The sequence below is a fragment of the Acipenser ruthenus genome, chromosome 14 (genome assembly GCF_902713425.1).
Source record: "Acipenser ruthenus chromosome 14, fAciRut3.2 maternal haplotype, whole genome shotgun sequence".
NCBI lineage: Eukaryota > Metazoa > Chordata > Actinopteri > Acipenseriformes > Acipenseridae > Acipenser > Acipenser ruthenus.
Genome location: NC_081202.1, coordinates 17,808,470 through 17,831,343, shown reverse-complemented (window position 1 = coordinate 17,831,343; position 22,874 = coordinate 17,808,470). Strand labels below are relative to the sequence as shown.

The window sequence follows — 22,874 nt, the reverse complement described above, 5'->3', positions numbered from 1 at the left end:
GTGGATTGCTTGTGACAAAGTTTTGGCAGCAGAAAACCATATCTTTATACCAAGGGTACTAAACTAAAATGAGTAATGTGATTAATCTTTGTTTATTCTGACTAAGAGTAAATGATCGAGAAAATGCATCAAGATTCAGTCCAGCTCTTAAAATCCCTTTTTACACAGAGCCATAAATGTCTTAAAATGATATGCACAGATGTTGTTATTCATAATTGGCATGCTGGTGATGTTTCAGTCATATCCATCCAAGTGAGATGATTGTTCAAAGCATATCCATCCATATAGAGTCATCTGAAAGCAGCCCAGTATGTCACTGATTTTTTTTTACTTTATAATTCCTCATTGTGGCATCAGGGGACTGATGTTGGGTTTTTCTGGCATATAAAACAAAATGCAATATATCAGTAATTGTGTGAAAGATTGCAAACAATAATGCTAATGTAATTGGCTTAAGGGGTGGCTTAATCAAAACGCCATTTTATATCCTGCTGTATGGACACCCATACCATTTATACTGCAGGAGGATCCCACTTCAAATAATTGTCAGCAATGTGAAAGATTTGAATACAAGTCACTGTAAGTATCTTCATGTCAAAATTCAAACAAATACTTATAAAACAGACTCACAAAGTTGCTCAACCCTATATGCCGATCTTTGACTTTTTGGCTGACCCCCACCTTAATTGATTTTAATAATACTTTCAGAAACTAACATTGAGATATCAAATATATTTTTGGAGCACTGTGGATTTCCTATTCTGAGAATTTGTGTATTTGCAAGCTGCTGAAAAAACATGCAAAATCCATTTATGCACAAGTTGGCTGCATTGTGTAAAGAAAAAAATAAACAAGTTCAACTATGAGTAATTTAGGACAACATCATGAACTTCTAATGTAGCTAGACACCTCATGCACTCATCTTTGTTCAAGTAAACTGGGCACCCAAGGCCACTAAAGATGCACTTTTCTATTATATCATCCGCCACCTCTGGTGAAAAAGTATATGCCTGTCTTTCTTAGTCCGCTGTGTACAAATGAATGAAAACTTGGTAAGATGTGAATAAATACATTTACTTTCAATCAAGCATCAATTCATAGCAATTCCTTTTCGGGCCAATCTCCATAGCTTCATGCCAGTCCCACTTTTATGAATGAACCTTAATTACAGGCCAGATGTTGATAATGAACAACAAAAACAATAATTCTGGGGAGATGAGTCAAGTAAAAACTCTCCTCATTTTAAGCTCATTTCTGTAGCCATGAAGTTAACTTCATATTCAGCAATACATAACCCAATAATATAGAAGAAATGTTCAGGCCTATGTCTGACTTAATACAATCTAAAAAAAAAAATGTAATAACTCCACATATGAAAGACAGGTGGCCTTTACAGTAAGGCTGTTAATCACTGCATTTCACACCTGCACTATAAATATAACGGCTGTGGAACACAAAATTGGTTCATAAAAAAAGATTTCACTCCCAGTGATGGATTATAATTTTCAAAGGCACTTTCAAAATGGGCAATGGTCTGATGAGTGTAAATTTTCTTGCAGTGCCTTTTGGAATCAATCCATGACTTTCCAATAGGCACTTTTATCTTATTATAGTGATTGAAACTTCTTGTATTCGGAATGAAGAAGCACAGAAACAGAGCACAGAACTTTAATCTCATTTTTAATTTGTTTTAATGTTCCAAACAAAACAAAAAATATCTGAAAACCCATGCAGGTAACACATTATCAAAGATAACTGATGTGTTATAATTATATATACAATAATAATACAGCTAGATAGCAAGGATTGTGCATGTAGTTGTGTCTGTGTTTGTCTAAATCCATGAATTTAACAGAAAACATGCCTCATAAACTGCAATTAGTTATTTTAGTACTTCTATCTTACTACTGAGTGCTTCATAGTAATTAATCAATATTATTTATGTCCATATCCTAGTTAGAGTTATACCATTGAAGCATTACACCATATGAATACATGTAAAACATTCATACATGCAAAACATCGCATCTCAACCAGTCTTAATTAATGCAGCCCCAGCTGGGGCTACAAAGTGTCTATCTGAAATTGATATAGAGCTATAGGATTCCTGAGCTGTGTAATGAGTGTCAATTCAATATGTCAACGTATGGTAAGATTTGAAACCTTGCATCAAAGATGGTTCTAAAGATTCTGCCACATTGTATTTTACATACAAAATATCTACATGTAGCACCGTTCAACATTGATTCTGTGATTGTGGTACCAAATTAAATATATGCTTTTCTACTTCTTAAAGGAATTCTTCTGACTCTGCAGGATACACAAATTACCCACCATTGTCATTTCTGACAGTAAGTGATTAAGCATTCTTGTCCAGTCACTATCACAGTGCCTAATGTATTTGGCACCGAGGCACTGCAGTGGGAGAAAGGAGGGAGTCAGTTACGTGATTTAAGACATTGTGTAGGAGTAGAATGTATAACTGTGATCACTGCGGCAGAATGAAGACACTGTCTCTAAAAAGGGAGCTGTGGTGATGAGGAGGGCATGGGTGCTTTTAGAATCGGTAAACCTGCCAGATGGAGAGTTTTCATGCTGGATCAGTTGCTAAAATCCACCACCTTATTTCCACTTTGTGTTGTCCATGAAGACTTCATTAATATATTTCCATTTTCAAGCAAAGTTTTTGTATTTTCTTGGTTTGTAATTCGTTTGAGGAACTGCAAATAGTCAAATTGAAGGGCTTAATCTAATTTTCTTTAAGAGGCTGGGGAGGGCTGTAAGTAGCATGCTTATCTCAGTTGGAAAGTCGTCAGTTTGAGTTCTCTGTGGATATACCTCCTCTTCTAATACCCTTTGCTACAGTAGCAGTACTCTCTGCTGATTAATTATTTAACACCACTGTTACAGGCTCATTTTTCACAGACTTTCTCTGAGAGATCACACCATTTCTAACCAGACTACAGATAACAGGGAAGACCATGAGACAAATCATGACTTAATCACAAAGGAACCTTTTTTTGTTTGTTTTGTTTTTGCAGTGCAATTGATTCTGGCAGGGTGGGTGAAGAAGATACAGAAAAGAAGATTAGGGAAGAGTAATAACAAGACCATTCAACAGAGCAGCTCAAACAAGTTTATTTTAAAAGGCATACTGCTCAAAGATTTAAAAATGCTCAATCTATGATTATGTGCAAAATCCATTTGGAGAAGAGATGATCTGACTCCATTATAAGGTCATTGAGATTTAAAATATGCTTTATACCAATGTCATTAAATGCAAGGAAATACAAAAAAATGCATGGAATGCTTTGGTAGAGATTAAAGATTAATATCTGAATATGAAATAATAAAAGGAACAGCAACAAAAAGTCACATGTAACCTGTGTACTTACAGCTGCATGATGAGGTACAGGTGATCTGGGCTCTCATAAATATCTTCTAAAGCAACAATATTTTCATGCTTGATTCTGAAATAGAAAAATTAAATTCTGCATAAAACAATATGAAAACTGTATATACAAGTTAAAATGTCAGGCCTCCACTCTTATTGGAAAGCATACATTATGCATCATTACTGGGTCTTTAAGAACTATTAAAGCCAATATGTGGTGCGTGTGTGTGCGTGTGTGTGTGTGTGTGTGTGTGTGTGTGTGTGCGTGTGTGTGCGTGTGTGTGTATAGAGTATGTGTTTGTGTGTTTGGTTTTTAATATTATTATTTACAGAAATACATTGCAAATATATTCACAAACGAAAGCTAAAATGTGAACTATCAAAATCTTGAACATCAAAGTTTTAAGAAAACAAATGATCTACCAACCCTGGATATCAAAAGCGGTGGCTGATTGAAAGCACTCAGTATGAAAGCACTCAGTAAGTTCAGTATGTTTGTGCTCATTAAATAGGTAACACTTCAGACTTACAGTACACATTTGTTTTTTGATATTTAAATTCCATAATCGTTCCAACTTTCCTTTACCCAGTAACACAGACAAACTCTTATTGGCACATAAACATTTGCTTTCAATATTTTTTTTAACTAATCAGAGTTCACAGCAGGTTTATTTCAAGACCTGTTCTCTTGATTTTAGTGTTTACTGCTTGCTTAAAAAAACGACCATTGCATGTTTTTTTCTTTTTTTTTATGGACAGAGGAGCAGCTGAAACAGAGCCCAAATTGATTAGTTTTATTGCTGAAGGGCTACATTGAGGAGAATTCAGTTATGTGATTATCAGAGTTAATATGGAGCAATATTTATTTAAATTAAATTAGCACAATATTGATGATAATGTCTCCTAATGTTGCTTCTAACAAAAAAGGTCATTGGTTTTGGCCCACAGTCTCACGTGACTGTTTATGCTGCTGTGTTTCAGCTGAGTTACAGGCCACCAAATAGGAGATGGGAAGAAATAGAAAAGACCAATTTTACGAGAGGTACAGTATAAGAATATAATCTGAAAGTGGGAAATGCCAAGCATAGCAGCATAATCTTCTACAAAGCTTATTCATGCCCACTGAGTACAGCTTGAAGATAAGCCTGTAGTAAAGAACACATTAAAACCAGCTCATGCATTTAGAGTGCTGTACTAAAATAAATTAAAAATGTCTGCTAAAAAAAGAGAAATGAAAATAAATAAAATACACCCCAAAAAAGTACACTTTTGGATAATTAAAATAAGTCCATAATTATATACAAATGTGTAAGTGACTGGAAATATCATATTATAAGGATATACAGAAAAAAATGTCACTATTAAAGAGATTCTGTGAGATTCAATATATTATTAGTTTGTATAGTTTACCAAAGAGATTAATAAACCTTAACCTAGCAGGATGTGTTTTTGTTGTACAGAGGTAATCGGATATGAAACAACCAGTGGGGTCTGGCATGGGTCAGATCCCAGGCTTTCTATTCATCATACATGCTCTGAACTACATTGCTGAACCAGAACCCTATTACCTGGAACATGATAGATAAAAAAAAAAAAAATGCAGTATTTCATTTAATCAATAATGTTTGACAAAGGGTAGCCTTCGCAAAAAGGTTATACCTGGTAAGTTGATTTTCTTACCTCCCATCTTTATCAATATTATGGGCATTTAAAGGTTAGGTTATTGGATAAAGGTCATCCATTTATTTTAAGCTATTTTTCCACAGATGTGTGGATGTGACTAGACTAAAAGTCTCCTATACTGGGGTGCTGATTTAGAAAAGAATGAACTTGCAAACAGAAAACCAAAGCAGCTATATTTCTGGAGTACTTTGTGAGTAAATTTGTAGCTAAGTTACTGTCCTATTGTTACCCCGTTTACACAAGGCACTAGGCAGCTAATCCTAAATCCAGTTGTCCTAGTTTGAGCCGTCACAAAAGAAGTGACCTACTCCACAGAGTTGGCGTCAAGCTGTCTTGGCTGTCTTTTTTGCTCTACTATCAATGCATTTGGACTTCAGTTGTAACATATACTGGAAACGTATTTATGCAGATAACAATTCGTAATTCTGCAACCTCAAATTGTGGTTAATCAGAAAGAGAAAAGCCTGTGTAGTATTTGTTCATTAGTGGCCAAAAAAGGGCCAGTGTTAACCATACATTAAAAAAGGATTTCAATAATTTTTAAACTCAGGGTACTGCAAAGCATGTCGATAATGTCGCCATGGAGATACAAGGTCACGCACTTGAGTTTAGGTGCTCTCTGCATATACAGATCCAAAGTTGATTTAGAGTCCAGTATAAGTGAAAATAATCTGTTGTTCCACCAGGGTCTAAGGTGGCTCTGGTCACAGATGTACTGTAAGTGTAAACACACTTGTGAAATAAAGCTGTTTTTACCCAGTTGTTCAAAGAGTATCTTTATTGTAGCCAGAGCCGGTGTCGGGGGGGGGGGAAGGGGGGCAAGGGACACAACTGGCGCCGGGTCCAGCCTTTGGGGAGCCAAAGCCCTGAGTCAAGTTCTTGTTTTTTCTGAGCCCGCTTGAATGAATAAAGGTAAAACATATATAGTCGCTGTCTAATCTACTAGAATTAGAAAAATAAACCGGAGCAAGGTAGTATTGGCGGACTGTCAATCAAAACGCAAATCCGCACTCTGGCAATGGGTTAGTGTTGTTAAGGTCATGTGACTGCTCTGCTGGCAGATGTAACCAAAATATTGTAGAAATTCAGTATTTTAAAAAAGTACATGCTTTTGGGATATTAATTTGTTAAATGTGTTAATAGAATTGTTTTTTGCTTATGAGTTGTATTGAATGCATTTGTACTGTGGGCTAAGTTGTGTTGCATTAGCACTGCAAGACAATGAATAAGGTTCTGCATATATTAATACAATAAAAGACAACAATGCTACAGAGAAATAGCACAGAAACAAAGTAATAAACGCAAATGCCATTATTAAGAAATGCTTTAAGGGCGAGCAGTAAATCTCTAAAATGAAATGTCTATAATGCATTTGTTAAGGCCTAACTGCAATGTCAGTGAATAAATACTGCATTTAGAATGTGCTGAATGAATAGTTAAGACTTGCCCTTAATGTGTGACAAGGCAATTACTTTGTTTCTATGGTGACGGTTAAATAAGTGCATCACAAAGACAAACAGGGATAGTTGTACACTAAAACGTTAGGTGTAAACAAGCATATATATTTTTATGATGCAGTACATACAATTCAATTGAATTTTTATCTATGGTCTAAGTGCAACTTTTCATTCAAATCATGCAAAAGAAATCAACCAATCACAGTTACGAATATACAACACAATTCTACAGTTAATAAAACAACACCACCACTTTTATTTTTAATAGCAGTTCATCTACACTTAGTGGTTCACTCACTCAAACTGCATGTGATGACATTTCTTATACAATAAGCAATACCCGACACACGACATAACAACGATTCGCATAACATCATTGTTGGAGACAAATAGAACAGAAGAACTGGTCACCTTTACTATACAGGACATCTACTGACGACAACTATAGCGAAATGGTGACATCTTCCATTGACAATGCAGCAAATAGCAGAACTGGTCCTTATTAACAACCAGTAGTATTAAAGGAGTGTATTAGAGAGTGATATTCATCTAAATTAGGGTTGATCAAACAGCTCAGATGTGTTGTTTGGCTGAGTCTACCTTTCTCACTCTAAAAGTAAACAATGGTTGAACCAATATTATATGAATCAATTACATATCAACACAAGTCATTTTTATTAAGGGGAATTGCTGCTTGTGAATGACAGTATGTAAAATGCTTTTAAAGATGGTGTCTCGCTACTGAGCTTTCTCTATTGATTGATAGCTGCCTGGAACAGCTGCACAGGCAGTTGCCTAGGGAAGGTCCATCCATTGATCCTTAATAACTATCTCTAGCTCTTTGCATGCCGTGAATCACCAGTTGTACATTTTCTCTTTGATAGATGATCAGATCTTGCAGAACACAGAGCTTCAATGACAATTTGTCTGCTTCGGTCATTGATTGAGACGCAGGCTGCTGAGAAGTTCTTTCTCATTAAAACCTCTTTGCGTTCCTGACCCAGTGCACAGCACTGTCCTGTGGGAAGGTACAGTACAATCTGACCTTCCCCTGAAACTATCTGTGACTAGTAGAGATTTGTTTTAGCCCTGTGACCTTAACTTTAATAACATTACAGTTCCATGGATCTGTTGTTTTCACTGTTCTACCCACCATATATTCAATGTTTTCCTTAATTTTTCCACTGATTTTAATGTTTTTCGGTTTCCAATATTGCAACTTTTTATGTTGGAAAAATATGCCTGATAAATAAGATATTTAGTCTCAGCAACTGCCATTGAAATATTTTATTAATACAACCCATTTTTTATATATTTTAAAATATATTAAATTGATTTTGGAATAACTTAAAATAAGGGATCAGTGTTTCTGCATCAGGTAAGGCTGACTTCTGCTGACTGTATTACAGGGGCGATAATAATGATTTGGACTTCCGTTAAACAATCCTTAATGACAAATATTGCCAATTTTTATATCTGTACTGTAAATGACAGATCTGCAGACAAGTGGAGCAGTAAATGGAAATTGGCTCTAATCTGAGAATACTATACCGTGGTTTTCATTACCTTTACTCCTGTTTCTTTGTCATTTGCACATTTTAGATTTTAAAACCAGGACTGGCTGTCAAGCCCTTTGTTAGTCTAGGTGTCTTTAAAATGCAGTTGTATGAAAGCTTAAAAAAAGGTAAATATAAGCACTGCCAGTTGGAAATGGCCCTTTTCTTAGTGTACACCCTGTGATTCCAGTCACATTTACAGTATGGGCAGCAGGGCTAGTTCTCAGCAGGGGACTAGGTTTTCAAGCTATGTAGAAGAATAAACCAGCTATCAAGAAAGTGCGCTGGCAGGTTATTATGGGTTGCTTACTGAAGCAGCAGACAGGATTGGGATCCTGACATTACAGGATTTAGAGTGTAGGCAGGGCCAGAAAGATCCCATTTGGAGCTGACAACATACTAGTTCCAGCCTGTGTACTAGGGCTTGTGTTGACAACACAGATGATGGTCAAGATAAACGAGCTGGATTCATGTTTGAGAAAAGCATTCGTAGCAAATTACAGCAAAGGAAATGGCTGCAGAACAGTATCAAAGAAATATGGAATACCAAAATCCACAATTAGAGCGATAATTACCACAGAACAAAATTAACTGAAATGCTTGAAAGGACGCCCAAAGTATATTACGGTTACAGCAGGTAGGAGAATCATCCAAGATTAACAGTCAAGGACTTAAAGAAAGAGTTCAAGAATCAGGCATAATAGTGCATTTAAGAACTGTACAAAGGCACCTGAACACAGAGGAGTTTAATGCACATAGACCTCGCTGAAAAAAAATTCATAAAACAAACTCTCTAAAATTTGTCAAGAAATATGAACAGGAATCTGAAGCGTTCTTCAACAAAATTCTCTGGTCCAATATGATTAAAATAGAACTTCCCTGAAAATGAACGACAGTATGTTTGGAAAGCCCTCAATGAAGAAAGCCTTGTACCTACAGTTAAACACAATTCATAAGAGAATGTGTAGGCCTTTGTCGTCAGGTGCAAGTGGTGTAGTGAATAAAATAAATGTCCAGGCAGTATTTCTCCCAAAAATAATCTGTGTATTTTACTTAAAGAAACAAAAAGCAATCCACCCCTTTACCAACTATGGTATTGGGGGGTACACGGCAGGCTTGCAAACCCAAAAACAAAACAAATACAATGGACATTGTCCGTCCCACGTCCTCCGTGCAGGGAAGTGTGCGTGCTCGGGTCCTGGAAAGCGAGGTGCCAGTGAATGTGGTGCTGTGCAGGGAAGTGTGCGTGCTCGGGTCCTGGGAAGCGAGGTGCCAGTGAATGTGGTGCTGTGCAGGGAAGTGTGCGTGCTCGGGTCCTGGGAAGCGTGGTGCCAGTGAATGTGGTGCTGTGCAGGGAAGTGTGTGTGCTCGGGAAGTGTGCATGCTCAGGTCCTGGGAAGCGTGGTGCCAGTGAATGTGGTGCTGTGCAGGGAAGTGTGCGTGCTCAGGTCCTGGGAAGCGTGGTGCCAGTGAATGTGGTGCTGTGCAGGGAAGTGTGCGTGCTCGGGTCCTGGGAAGCGTGGTGCCAGTGAATGTGGTGCTGTGCAGGGAAGTGTGCGTGCTCGGGTCCTGGGAAGCGTGGTGCCAGTGAATGTGGTGCTGTGCAGGGAAGTGTGCGTGCTCGGGTCCTGGGAAGCGTGGTGCCAGTGAATGTGGTGCTGTGCAGGGAAGTGTGCGTGCTCGGGTCCTGGGAAGCGTGGTGCCAGCGAATGTGGTGCTGTGCAGGGAAGTGTGCGTGCTCGGGTCCTGGGAAGCGTGGTGCCAGTGAATGTGGTGCTGTGCAGGGAAGTGTGCGTGCTCGGGTCCTGGGAAGCGTGGTGCCAGTGAATGTGGTGCTGTGCAGGGAAGTGTGCGTGCTCGGGTCCTGGGAAGCGTGGTGCCAGTGAATGTGGTGCTGTGCAGGGAAGTGCTCTCGTGACTGCTGGATCGGTGGTAATAGCTCTCTGGGCTCACTCCTCCTCTGCAACAAAAACATACACAAACCAAGAAAACAAATAATAAACAGTACAGGCTCCGGCCATCTGTTTGTACACATCAGCGCAAGGCGGCATACTGAAGTTGCTGCTTCCCCTTTGTACCCACAAAGCCCTCCCTGCAATCAACCCGTCGCCATGGTTTCTCCAATAGAGATTGCAATAGAGTCTTTCCAGGTACGTGCAACTACGTACTCCCCCTAATATGGTCACCTTCCGGTTTCCGCCTACCGTCAAGACGGTCCATCTAGGAGGCAGCATACCACCATTCTTACACAGCGCCCTTTCTGGTCGGGAGGGAGATTTACAACATTGATCTTTTCTCTCTTTATCACAGCTGTTAATGTACATTTTTTTATTGTGACATGAGAAACCTACAACTTGAAAAGGGATTTTTTAATTTCCAGTTTAGTGGTATGCATTCTCTTACTTTGCTACCTTATCCCCAGTTAAAAACTGAACATTGATCTCATAATGTTGAACAATGAACTACTGTAGCTGGATGAAACATGATTTGTCGGTTGTCACTATGGGCAGAAGAAACAGAGTCCTAGCTCATTATTATAGGAAATAGACTGCTACAGTATACCCTGAAACAGTAGAAGGGTTAAAAAAAACTACCCAAGTGTTTTAAAAGTAAGAATGTAAATATTCATCTCTACTGCAATAAATCGATGAAGAAATGTTTTCACAACTCCCATTATTCATTTGTAATAAATAAATAAATAAATAAATAAATAAATAAATAAAATAAAAAGAAACATTTTAAATGATTTAATGATTTGTGCTTGACAATGATGAAATGCTTGTTCGTGCTCATTAGGCAATTGTGAATATGTTATTATAACAAACTCTGGGCATTTTCTGCTAAATAAATAATGAACTCTTATGTTATACACAGTCTACTAGATTCATCTACTGCTTTGTCTGGTTTCAACATTACAGTACCTGCAAAGGCAAGGCTTTGGGTTTAGAATATTGCAAATAGGCCCTGATACAGTAAAACACTGCTAGTGAAATGGATTATCAGTGTTTATTGGTTCATACAATTTGAGTGGGTGACTGGACGTCCAGGTCATTAAACAGAATCTTCAATAGCAAGTATTTTTTAAACATCCATCTAGAATAATAACACGCCTGTTAACATTTCATGCAGTCGCAAATGAAAGTGCATTCAATGGCAATTACAGCTTAAATGACTAATGACAGAGAAGTAATACACTACCTCCTACAACATACATATAAATGCAAGTTTATAATTGAGCAACGGAAGACAATTTGCATTAAGAGCTGTACAGGGTCACACATGAAATGATGACACACAACCTACACAACTATGGAACTTCCAGTAGGCATGTTCTACAGGCAACTTACACTAAGCACAAGGACTTCTAAATCATGTCCAGAACAGGCAAAAAGAACAATTTATACTGTCAGCCACAATGGGTACAGTACATCATAGTTGGACTGTACTTCCTGCAAAATTATACATTATATGCACACCCTGAAATAAACACATTTTTGTGTCAATTTACAGGAGGACTCATTACTACTGTACATACTGTGTTTGCAATATTGCTGCTGTGCAGGAGGATTGTCCTGAAAAAACGTCATAGCCCCCACTCTTTAGATAACCTATCCTTTCTTCATATTACCAACCAAACACAATTTCATTTTCTTTTAGATAACCTATCCTTTCTTCATATTACCAACCAAACACAATTTCATTTTCTTTTAGATAACCTATCCTTTCTTCATATTACCAAACAAACACAATTTCATTTTCTTTTAGATAACCTATCCTTTCTTCATATTACCAACCAAACACAATTTCATTTTTTTAGATAACCTATCCTTTCTTCATATTACCAACCAAACACAATTTTTTGAAAACGGATTCATTTGTGGGAAATCACTTTTTTTCCATCATGTTTTAATTGTACTTTAGTATTAAGCAAAATTAGGTCAATTTGAAATCTCTGATATCAAGTTCTTTTTTCCAGGACATCACTCAATGGCCAGTGGTTGATTAATCAAGATCTCATTTCTAAAATAACCCCTCCTTCAACAAAACAAGTAAAACATGCAGCATGTGATGTTTGATTATGTACTGACTAGCCAAATGTTTTATTGAATATGGTTTACTCTATCCTGTGAATACATGTTACAATGTTATCTATTACCACAAAGGAAAGATGCTACTAAAGGTCCTTTCATAAAGAAAAACAAATGCAGAAAACAAGACAATTATGTTGTTGTTGTTTTTTGCTGCTAAGCAACAGCTACGTAGGATGTATGCTTTATATGCATGTGTGTGGAACCTTTGTGTCAAGTCCACTTATCAGATTACTTATTATACAGAGCTGATTGGGGATTTTCAGCTGACAAATAAGCAGTTTCTTTGTTTCCAGATTCTATAAGTAAAAAAAAAAAACATAGCTCTTTGTGCCTCATACAAATTCAATACAGAGTCCATTAGTGAGTGCCTGTTCTTGGAGTAAATACAAAAATCCTATGATGCTGTTTTAGAAAGAAATGTAGATGCATAAAAGCAATGAGAGAGCGTAAATCTCTCCATCTCACCCTTTCCATTTTGGGAAAAAAGCTTAATGCACAGTGGGCAATGAACAAAATGGCTCAAATTGTTTGAAAGATAAATGTATTCACATCCCCCGCACTGGTTTAATCATAAAATGAAATTGCAGGTTGTGGGGGCATTTTATAACTGCTAACTACACTATATCAAATATAAAGTGATTGGAATAAAGCAGAATTCTCCAGGTGTTCTTTTTAATCCACTACATGGGTCTTTAACGAACCAAGCCGTCATCCTATTTGGCTTACTCAAGGAATTGCTCTCACATTCAGGGCTTATCCTAAAGCATATGGTTAGGTTTATGGACTCTGAGATGACTGCTGTAAATATAGAACCAGACATTGGTGAGTGTCTTTGCACTCTAAGCAGAGGACATACAGCGAATATGTTCTGACAATGCAGTTAGTTTATTGATCAAAACAGCACTGTCTGTATGGTTGCCCTTTTCTGTGTGAGTGTGCACACTTGTTCCCAGTGGGGTAAAACCACAACTTCACATAGCTCTTGCTAAGATAGCACACTGAAGAATTAGGACAGCACACTGGCCAGTGGGGTCTTTTCTGATAGAATCTATGCAACCCCAGCTGTAATATACAAAAAAATATGGAAATGAAATCAGAAGCTATAACAAATAGCCAAATTGAAGAATTAAGATGTAACCATTTTTCAGTTTTTTTAATGGAAGTCAGAAGTTATAAGAAATGGTAGGTGAACATAATATACACCTAATTCTGATGATATTAAGTGCATATGACCCTTACTAATTCAGTCACTTTTGTATGGTTTCTGTATGCCTGCTCACAATTTAAGTACTACATTATCAAACATTTACCGGGGGGTAAAGATAAATGAAGTGATGAAATTACCCCAGTGGGTTTAAATCATTCACTACCGTAATAAAACAAATTTCATTTAAAACTAACAAAATGAATGGGTATACAGTCATTTTAAGAATGAAAATCTGCCTCTTTTTGATGACATCATCAGCATTATTAATGTTTCCTGGGTGGTGTGGGTAGCTGTTGCAAAAAGAAAGATGGAATGTACCGACAGTAGCCTACTACCGAAACCCGAGGCTGCAGCTGCCAGTTACGGGCAGTTAGCAAAACCTGAATCCAATGCCCCTATCTGCCAAAAATTCAGGACATGTCATAATTTAGAAAGAAAAAAAAAGTATTTTTTAAATAAATACTTTGTATTTCGTTTTGTTTGGCAACACTGGTAAACACATTTCCATACGCACACATCAATTTCCATTCTTAACAGCAGGATCAAAAAAAAAAAAAAACTAAACAAAAAAACACTGTAGGAAGACGTTTGAATAATACTGTAATTCTAGTAATAATAATAATAATAATAATAATAATAATAATAATAATAATAATCATTTGGAAATCTTTAAATGTTAATCTTACAAATTCTCAAGTTGTTATTATTATTATTATTATTATTATTATTATTATTATTATTATTATTATTATTATTATTATTATTGTTATGAATAAACCCAGCTTAAAGCAGGGAATCAATCAGAGGCGAGTTTACGTTTATGAATCAGTGAAAGTTGCACGCCGTATTGCACATTGTACACAAAATGGATCGTTTTGTGGTGCACGAAAAAAAAGAGAACATTGATCGAGCCTCGGACTGAAGCTCGATCAGTGTTTTCTGCAATACCAAGCAAGCCCAAATTTCCCACCAACTGCATCAGCAGCACTGGTATACTATATATTGTAAAGCTCCATGAAAATAAACAGGTTCACACAGGCAGTATTCGTCCAAACTGTTTATTGTGAACACAGGTAAAAGAAATAAAAAGCTACATTTTTTTTTTTTTTTTTTCAAAATAGGCAGTGTTAATCACGGATATGTCAAACTGTACAACAGAGCAAGTGTAGTAATAAAATAGATCTTTAAAAAAATAGTTTGCCGAGGCAGTCGTTAGTTTAGACTGTAGAAATCGTTATATAACTAGTTATCGACAGCATTTTGTTGTTGTTCACTCTTATGAATAGCAGGTTGACGCTCAGGACCGATGAAAACTTTATGCTAATGAGGTAATCGTTAACCTTTCTCTCAATTCGTTACAAACATGTCTTCATAGACGAAAATTTCTGTGGACTTAGTGTCCACAGAAATTAAGAAGAAAACATGGAAGATGTGTACGTTCTTCTGTTTTAATTAAAAAGCCCATAGGAATGAATAATTTAGGGAATAATTAGCAATTTGGTGCTACAATGTAAGACAGTCAGGTCAACAATACTCAAGGAACCAACTGTAGAGTTGTAGGGACATTACCATGGAAATGTAATGTACAATATTCACATTTTAAAAAATCTGTGTTCTAACATACATTTAAAACTTCAAAATAGCTTCAAATAATAATAATAAAAAAACTTCTGGGGAAATAAATGTTGATCAGATAAATGACAAAAGCAGAAAATACCACCTACATGCTGTAAATGAGTGTCAAAAGATAAACCATTAGATAATATGAGGTGAATTTAGATTTTCCTATAAACACCAGAGCTTATTATGACTCCGTAGGGTTGTCAGAACTGTTGCTTTCTACTCTCGCTCAGGGCCTGCATGGTTACTGGTACAGGTGGGTGTACAGTATTCCTTACATTGTATGACTATATTTGGGTGAAACACTGTAAAACTTGAATTAAACGTCTCCAGCGTTTATTTACAATATTTGCCGGCAGACCCGGCGCATATTGGAGACCAGCGATTATTTGAGACCGGCGTTTATATTAGATCACCAGCTTCACATGCTTTATGCAGTCATTGAGAAGCTGCTAACACACAACCCTGTAGCAACATCGTAACTCAATTTAAACATTCCAGCAACTTTTTTAAAATGTTGTGTGTCAGTGGGAACTAAGTAACAGTTTTGTTTTATAACAAAATTACATTGTATTGTACACCCTCAAGTATAAAGCAAAAGTATTATTACAGTCTTTTTATATGCACTGGTTAACAAGTATAAGGTATGCAAAACATTGGAAAATGAAGTATGAATTTGTATTTAAAAATGGAATTAGATCTACCATTGTTAATAATAATAATAATAATAATAATAATAATAATAATAATAATAATAATAATAATAATAATAACAGTTAAATCTGCTAAAAGACAGCCCTGTAGATATCAGAACACACGCATGTAGGCTACGCTTACTGCACAATAATAATAATAATAATAATAATAATAATAATAATAATAATAATAATAATAATAATAATAATAATACAAATTTCTAAAATGTTTTTAAAAATTAACAATAAAAGCTTGCTCTTATTGTATTACCTCTATTGTAACGCTTGAAATGTTTTTGCTTACGATTGTAAGTCGCCCTGGATAAGGGCGTCTGCTAAGAAATAAATAATAATAATAATAATAATAAAAGCAATACAGACGTGCTCAAATTTGTTGGTACCCTTACAGCTCATTGAAATAATGCTTCATTCCTCCTGAAAAGTGATGAAATTAAAAGCTATTTTATCATGTATACTTGAATGCCTTTGGTATGTCATAGAATAAAGCAAAGAAGCTGTGAAAAGAGATGAATTATTGCTTATTCTACAAAGATATTCTAAAATGGCCTGGACACATTTGTTGGTACCCCTTAGAAAAGATAATAAATAATTGGATTATAGTGATATTTCAAACTAATTAGTTTCTTTAATTAGTATCACACATGTCTCCAATCTTGTAATCAGTCATTCAGCCTATTTAAATGGAGAAAAGTAGTCACTGTGCTGTTTGGTATCATTGTGTGCACCACACTGAACAAGGACCAGAGAAAGCAAAGGAGAGAGTTGTCTGAGGAGATCAGAAAGAAAATAATAGACAAGCATGGTAAAGGTAAAGGCTAGAAGACCATCTCCAAGCAGCTTGATGTTCCTGTGACAACAGTTGTAAATATTATTAAGAACTTTAAGGTCCATGGAACTGTAGCCAACCTCCCTGGGCGAGGCCGCAAGAGGAAAATAGACCCCAGATTGAACAGAAGGATAGTGCGAATGGTAGAAAAAGAACCAAGGATAACTGCCAAAGAGATACAAGCTGAACTCCAAGGTGAAGGTACGTCAGTTTCTGATCGCACCATCCGTCGCTTTTTGAGCGAAAGTGGGCTCCATGGAAGAAGACCCAGGAGGACTCCACTTTTGAAAGAAAAACATAAAAAAGCCAGACTGGAATTTGCTAAAATGCATATTGACAAGCCACAATCATTCTGGGAGAATGTCCTTTGGACAGATGAGTCAAAACTGGAGCTTTTTGGCAAGTCACATCAGCTCTATGTTCACAGACGAAAAAATGAAGCTTTCAAAGAAAAGAACACCATATCTACAGTGAAACATGGAGGAGGCTCGGTTATGTTTTGGGGCTGCTTTGCTGCGCCTGGCACAGGGTGCCTTGAATCTGTGTAGGGCACAATGAAATCTCAAGAATATCAAGGCATTCTGGAGCGAAACGTACTGCCCAGTGTCAGAAAGCTCTGTCTCAGTCGCAGGTCATGGGTCCTCCAACAGGATAATGACCCAAAACACACAGCTAAAAGCACCCAAGAATGGATAAGAACAAAACATTGGACTATTCTGAAGTGGCCTTCTATGAGTCCTGATCTGAATCCTATCGAACATCTATGGAAAGAGCTGAAACTTGCAGTCTGGAGAAGGCACCCATCAAACCTGAGACAGCTGGAGCAGTTTGCTCAGGAAGAGTGGGCCAAACTACCTGTTAACAGGTGCAGAAGTCTCATTGAGAGCTACAGAAAACGTCTGATTGCAGTGATTGCCTCTAAAGGTTGTGCAACAAAATATTAGGTTAGCGGTCCCATCATTTTTGTCCATGCCATTTTCATTTGTTTTATTATTTACAATATTATGTTGAATAAAAAATCAAAAGCAAAGTCTGATTTCAATTAAATATGGAATAAACAATGGTGGATGCCAATTACTATTGTCAGTTTCAAGTTATTTCAGAGAAAATTGTGCATTCTTCGTTTTTTGTGGAGGCGTACCAACAAATTTGAGCACGTCTGTAAGTATCATTATCAGAAATAATGTATTGTTTAATCTCAAACTTGTACAGTGTTACAAAACACATTAAAATATACCAAGAGGTTTGTATCTGGCCTACTTTCAGCATGCTTAAAATTATCAAAACTTTTAGTAACGTAATAACTGCATCAAACAAATATCCATTACATGTAGGCCTACCTTCAATTACATGTTCTATTATTATTATATATTAATCCTGAGAGTCACTTTCATCGCTGTCACTTATTAGCAGTTCATTATGCTCAAGCTCCTCCTCATCTTCCTCATCTTCAATGGCAACGACAGAGACCCGGCGTTTATTAGAGACCCGGTTTTATTTACAATATTTGCCAGCAGACCCAGTGCGTATTTGAGACAGGCGATTATTTGAGACCCGGCAATTATTTGAAGTTTTACGGTAGGTAGCATGTACTTACTTTCTGAGAACAGCAATCTCATTCTCAATGCTGCTTTCCTTGCCCTTCAGTGCTTTCTTCGGGATACATTTGACAGCAAACATTTTCCCCGTGGACTTCTCTTCAGCCAGCACAACTTCTGAAAATGCTCCACTGAAAGAAACCAAAATGCAATACCTATTGCTTTCTGTTTTGTCATTATTGCAGACCAGCACGGTGCATTTATTAAAAATAATGATATAATGTGAGTTAACATTTCAGTCATGTTGCAGCAACTCGGGAAGGTTTTACTGAAGATGTGGTGCTCCAAAACTATTTTGAGCCAAAATCATAATTATTATTACTCCCCCCCCCCCCCCAGAGAAGAATTCTATGAGATTGGGCTCAAGCATAACCAATCAGTTTGAGGAGGCTCACACTGAGTGCTTTCATGATCACTAAAACTTAATTCTGGCTAATTTTTGTATCTTGTAAGTGGTAATCTGCAGCTGCCATGTGAACAAGATTCTACTTCTCAGGGGTTCTGTATCTTGTTAACATTAATTAATAATTAAACTGTGACAAAAAGTTAAATTTGAGCTTTTATTAATTCACAGTTTTATATGGCTTCAGACATTATTCATATAAAGAACAGCCCATATGAATCAGGTAAGTCACATCTAGTTTCTAGTATTTACTGTACTGGGGGGCCCTGGCTGTATCCTGGGGGGGAGTCAGAAGGTTCAGGGCTTTTTTTTCTTTTTTTTTGTGTGTGCTGGGGGGGGGGGTCAAGTACCACAGACAAGAGGAAGGAGGGTGCGGCCCAAAAAGTTTGCAAACCGCTGTTCTAGTAAACATGTGACTGAGCTGACACTGCAATATTTCCTAACAGTCTACATTCGGAGCCATTTAAGCTTTGATTTGTTGGTTTTGTTTTGTTTTATTCATCTTTTTTCATCTGCCAGCCTGATAAGTGTTATTCCTGGGTGTTCCTGCCATTCCTGACCTGTGTGTCACAGCTGGAGAGCAGGGGAAATGGGTTAGCATTAACCCATCTTTATTACAGCTCATGTGTGTGGATCAGTCTCTTCAAATGTTAATTTCTAGCACTGCTGAAGAACCTCTTCAAACTGACAAGCATGAGTTGTTATTCCCAGGTACAGATTGCATTGAAATTAGAAAACTGTTCACAATATTACATATTTACAAATAAATTATAAAGCATACTTAGAAAGCTTTACTATGCGTCGATTACTGCTTATAAAATCCTTTCTTCTAACATTAAACCTAACCCTAGCACTCAGTGGCTGTTCAGTTGTATGCTTAAAGGATAAAAATTGCAGAATATTTGACCTGTGAACTACCTTATTTTGTAGCCATTACTGATAAGTGCACTTCCTGCACTTACAATAGAAGTCACATGATGAAAGCAGACACACATTAAACACACAATCATAAGAAAAAAAAAGTACTGAATGCAAACACCATTCTACTAAACTTACTGCATGTGTTACATCAGTATTTTGCTTATGTACTTAAAAGGCAACTTGGCAATGAATGGTATGAGATATCAGATTTATTTGAACTTATGTCTTATTCTGTAATGTTTTAATTTACTTTGTAACCTTTTCTGATTTAGGTACTGCATCTTAACCTAGTAACTTTTAGAAATTTTAAAACTTCTTTTTAGAAGCTTAAAACAATCCTCAATATATCTCTCAGAATCTTGTTAACACCTGTGTACAACCACTGGCCTCTCTGCAACAGCCTACCCCTAGTGGCTGTAGTAAATACTACATTTGTTCAAGTACTGTATAACCCAGGGCGTCTCAAACTCGGTCCTAGGGACCCCCTGTGGCTGCTGGTTTTCATTCCAACAGAGATCTCAATTACTTAACTATACTCTTAATTGGTTAACTAATAATTTGCTTGATTATACCTTTTTACTTGTTTTCAGCTCTTAAATAGTTGCAGAGTTTAAGTTACTTATAAAATGTTATAGCAAACATGAAATCTGCAACTGTTTAAGAGCTGAAAACAAGTAAAAAGGTCTAATTAAGCAAATTATCAGTTCAATTAATGGTCTAGCTAAGTAATTGAGAGCTCGGTTGGAATGAAAACCAGCAGACACAGGGGGTCCCCAGGACCGAGTTTGAGTAGCCCTGGTATAAACAGACTCTTACAGAACATGTACTTACAACTTAGACATTCCAACAGTTTGAGACCACAGGGGTACTTTGAGCTTAGAAAAGTCACCAGAGTGTAATGACGGAAACGATAAATGCTACAATGTGAATCAAAACAATGACAAGAATACATTAGTTAACGTAACTGTGATATTTCCTACCCATACCAGATTGCTCCTTAAAGGGTAGGAAGCCTTTTTATATATAATGTATATATTTCCATTTCCATTACAAGCTTACAATTATTCAGAGTTCAAAAGATTACTGAAGAAATAAAGAGATATACTGGTACTTACCTGTATTCTCTTTACTTGCAGATTAATCATACAGGGAAAGCACTTACATAAAGCATTTACAAAAGATTACCCATGTTCAGTTTACCGTTATTAACTACTGTACATCCAAAAAGAAAATAAAAACATTTATAACATATAATGTAATAATGTAATGTGTTCAGTTTAAGGGAAGCTAAGTTACTATCAATTTGGTGCATGATTCTAGAATCTATGCAACCCCAGCTGAGGAATTAAGCTGTAATATATAAAACTTTATGTAAATGAAATCAGAAGCTATAAGAAATAGCCAAATCAAAGAATTAAGATGTAACCATTTTGCAGTTTTTTAATGGAAATCAGAAATTATAAGAAATGATGGTAGGTGAACAAAATATACACTTAATTCTGATATTATAAAGTGCATATGGCCTTTACTAAGTGAGTCACTTTTGTAACACCACCTAAACGTTTTCCATCAAAGTCTGAGAAATGTGACATATGTACTCACTAAGCACATAGGGTTCCACAAACCAAGACACAATGTGCCTGCTTTCAATCTAAATAATCTTTGTTGGTATAGCGTATAATGTCACCATGACAATCGTGCAACTGAATCTTATCTCTGTGGTTCAGTGTACTGCTGTGCTGTCCAAATAACTGTTCACTGTTTAGAAGTAAAAAGGGCACAAGACCAACTGCTGGTTATACACTGTATATTATTTTACAATTTCTTCAGTAAATCAGAACATTTCACTTTTTTAAACTGATACCCTGAAGCAGTTCCAGTTCTTGTGAAATTAAACTAGCTGTCAAATTGCTGTAGGCGGCTATTAGGCTACACAAAGAACCGTTAGAACTGAAAGTGCTGCTTTTGATTTTTTTCCCTGAGGATCATTAAACTACAATGTTGGCTGTAAGGACTCAAGCGATGATGCTCCTGATATGCAAGGGGAGGGGAGGCTAGACCACTTCCACAAAGGTTTGGGATTTGTTTAGATTTTGCCCACATACACTCTCAAATCAAATTCTACTGCCATTATAAGTCACTAAACATAACACAATCTGAGGTGTACAACCACATCCACATACTTAATAATGTCTACAGGTACCCAAACACAAAATAAAGGTGTTCACATTTTTCATGCTTTTAGTTCATTACTATACACCCACCTTATTCTTGTTTATGGACATTCTGCTATCCTAAACACCACCAGTGATGGAAGTTTTTTTGTGTACCAACTATAAAGACCCTATATGTCAAAGCATCTGATATGGCCAAACACACTAGTATGAAAATCAACTGTGTATCAAACATTAAGACAGTAACACATTTTGCACACAATGTTCATATAACACTGCAGATAGGAAGTCACAACCTCAAATGGTTTCCAAGATTCAAGGCTTTGACACTGGGGGGCAGGGGGGCAGGGGGGCAGCTTTGCAAAATGAAAGAGTTGATTTTGTTGATTTTTCTTCTATGAAACCCACAACCGAACTTGCCACAGTGCAAGGCAAACATTTGCTGTATTTATTTTTAAGTGTTAAAATATGTATATTGACACTATCCTTTTACAAATGGGAATATTACACAGCAATCGGTACATTTCATGGAAATCATTAAATCTGTGATAACTGTGAAAAAAATACAGCCTTAGTAATTATGGACTAATATTGCTTGGCAATACTGAAAGTTATCATAAGGAAGGATAAAATAAATCGCTTCAACATGATGTCAGTGTCTGATTGAGTTTCAAATGAGTGCTCTGTCTGCACCAGGTTTGTTAAATATACGCATAACAAGGGCCATTGTGTGGGCACCAGGTCCTCTACATCTCTGATATTGTTTCTTACTAATCATATACCAGACATTCAAAATAACCATTTGCTGATTTTAGTAAAACAGACCATCTGCACCATCTGTCACAAACATTAAAGCCTTTAAAAAAATAAAATGTTAACAAAATATTTGTTCCAGGGATGTATGCCTGTTGCTATGGTATCATCTTCTTGTACTAATGAATGAATTTCAGTGAACTGCAGTGCTGAGATACAGTTTCTGTATTGAATATTTGAATAGTTCTTCATGTGTTGCTAAGTACAGTATATTAGTGAAACCCACAGTAATGCTTAAATGATTCAACAAGTATACATTTTGTTTTTATATGGAAACACTGCCAAAGAAGATAGCTCATTTATTTTAAGTAATGTTTTCATATTATATGGATTCCATGAGATACTAGAATGATACTAATTCCATTCAAATGTTTTATATATGGTTGTGAACAGGCTGGCTGTAGGGGTGATGTCA

At 36.5% G+C, this 22,874-nt stretch overlaps 1 protein-coding gene across 2 annotated transcripts in view; it reads right to left on the bottom strand.

Annotated features, from left to right (window-relative positions):
• The window catches only part of LOC117419416 (calcium/calmodulin-dependent protein kinase type 1D-like), a 101,358-nt gene that overhangs the window by 44,110 nt on the left and 34,374 nt on the right, over positions 1-22,874 (bottom strand). The window contains exons 2-3 of one of the 2 annotated variants that reach the window (XM_034032144.3): positions 18,148-18,279; positions 3,396-3,470 (exon numbers count right to left, since the gene is read on the bottom strand). In XM_034032144.3, the coding sequence (XP_033888035.1) occupies positions 3,396-3,470; positions 18,148-18,279 (207 nt within the window). Of the gene's footprint in view, positions 1-3,395; positions 3,471-18,147; positions 18,280-22,874 lie in introns of those variants that run through there. The other variant, XM_058985999.1, reaches the window with a different exon arrangement.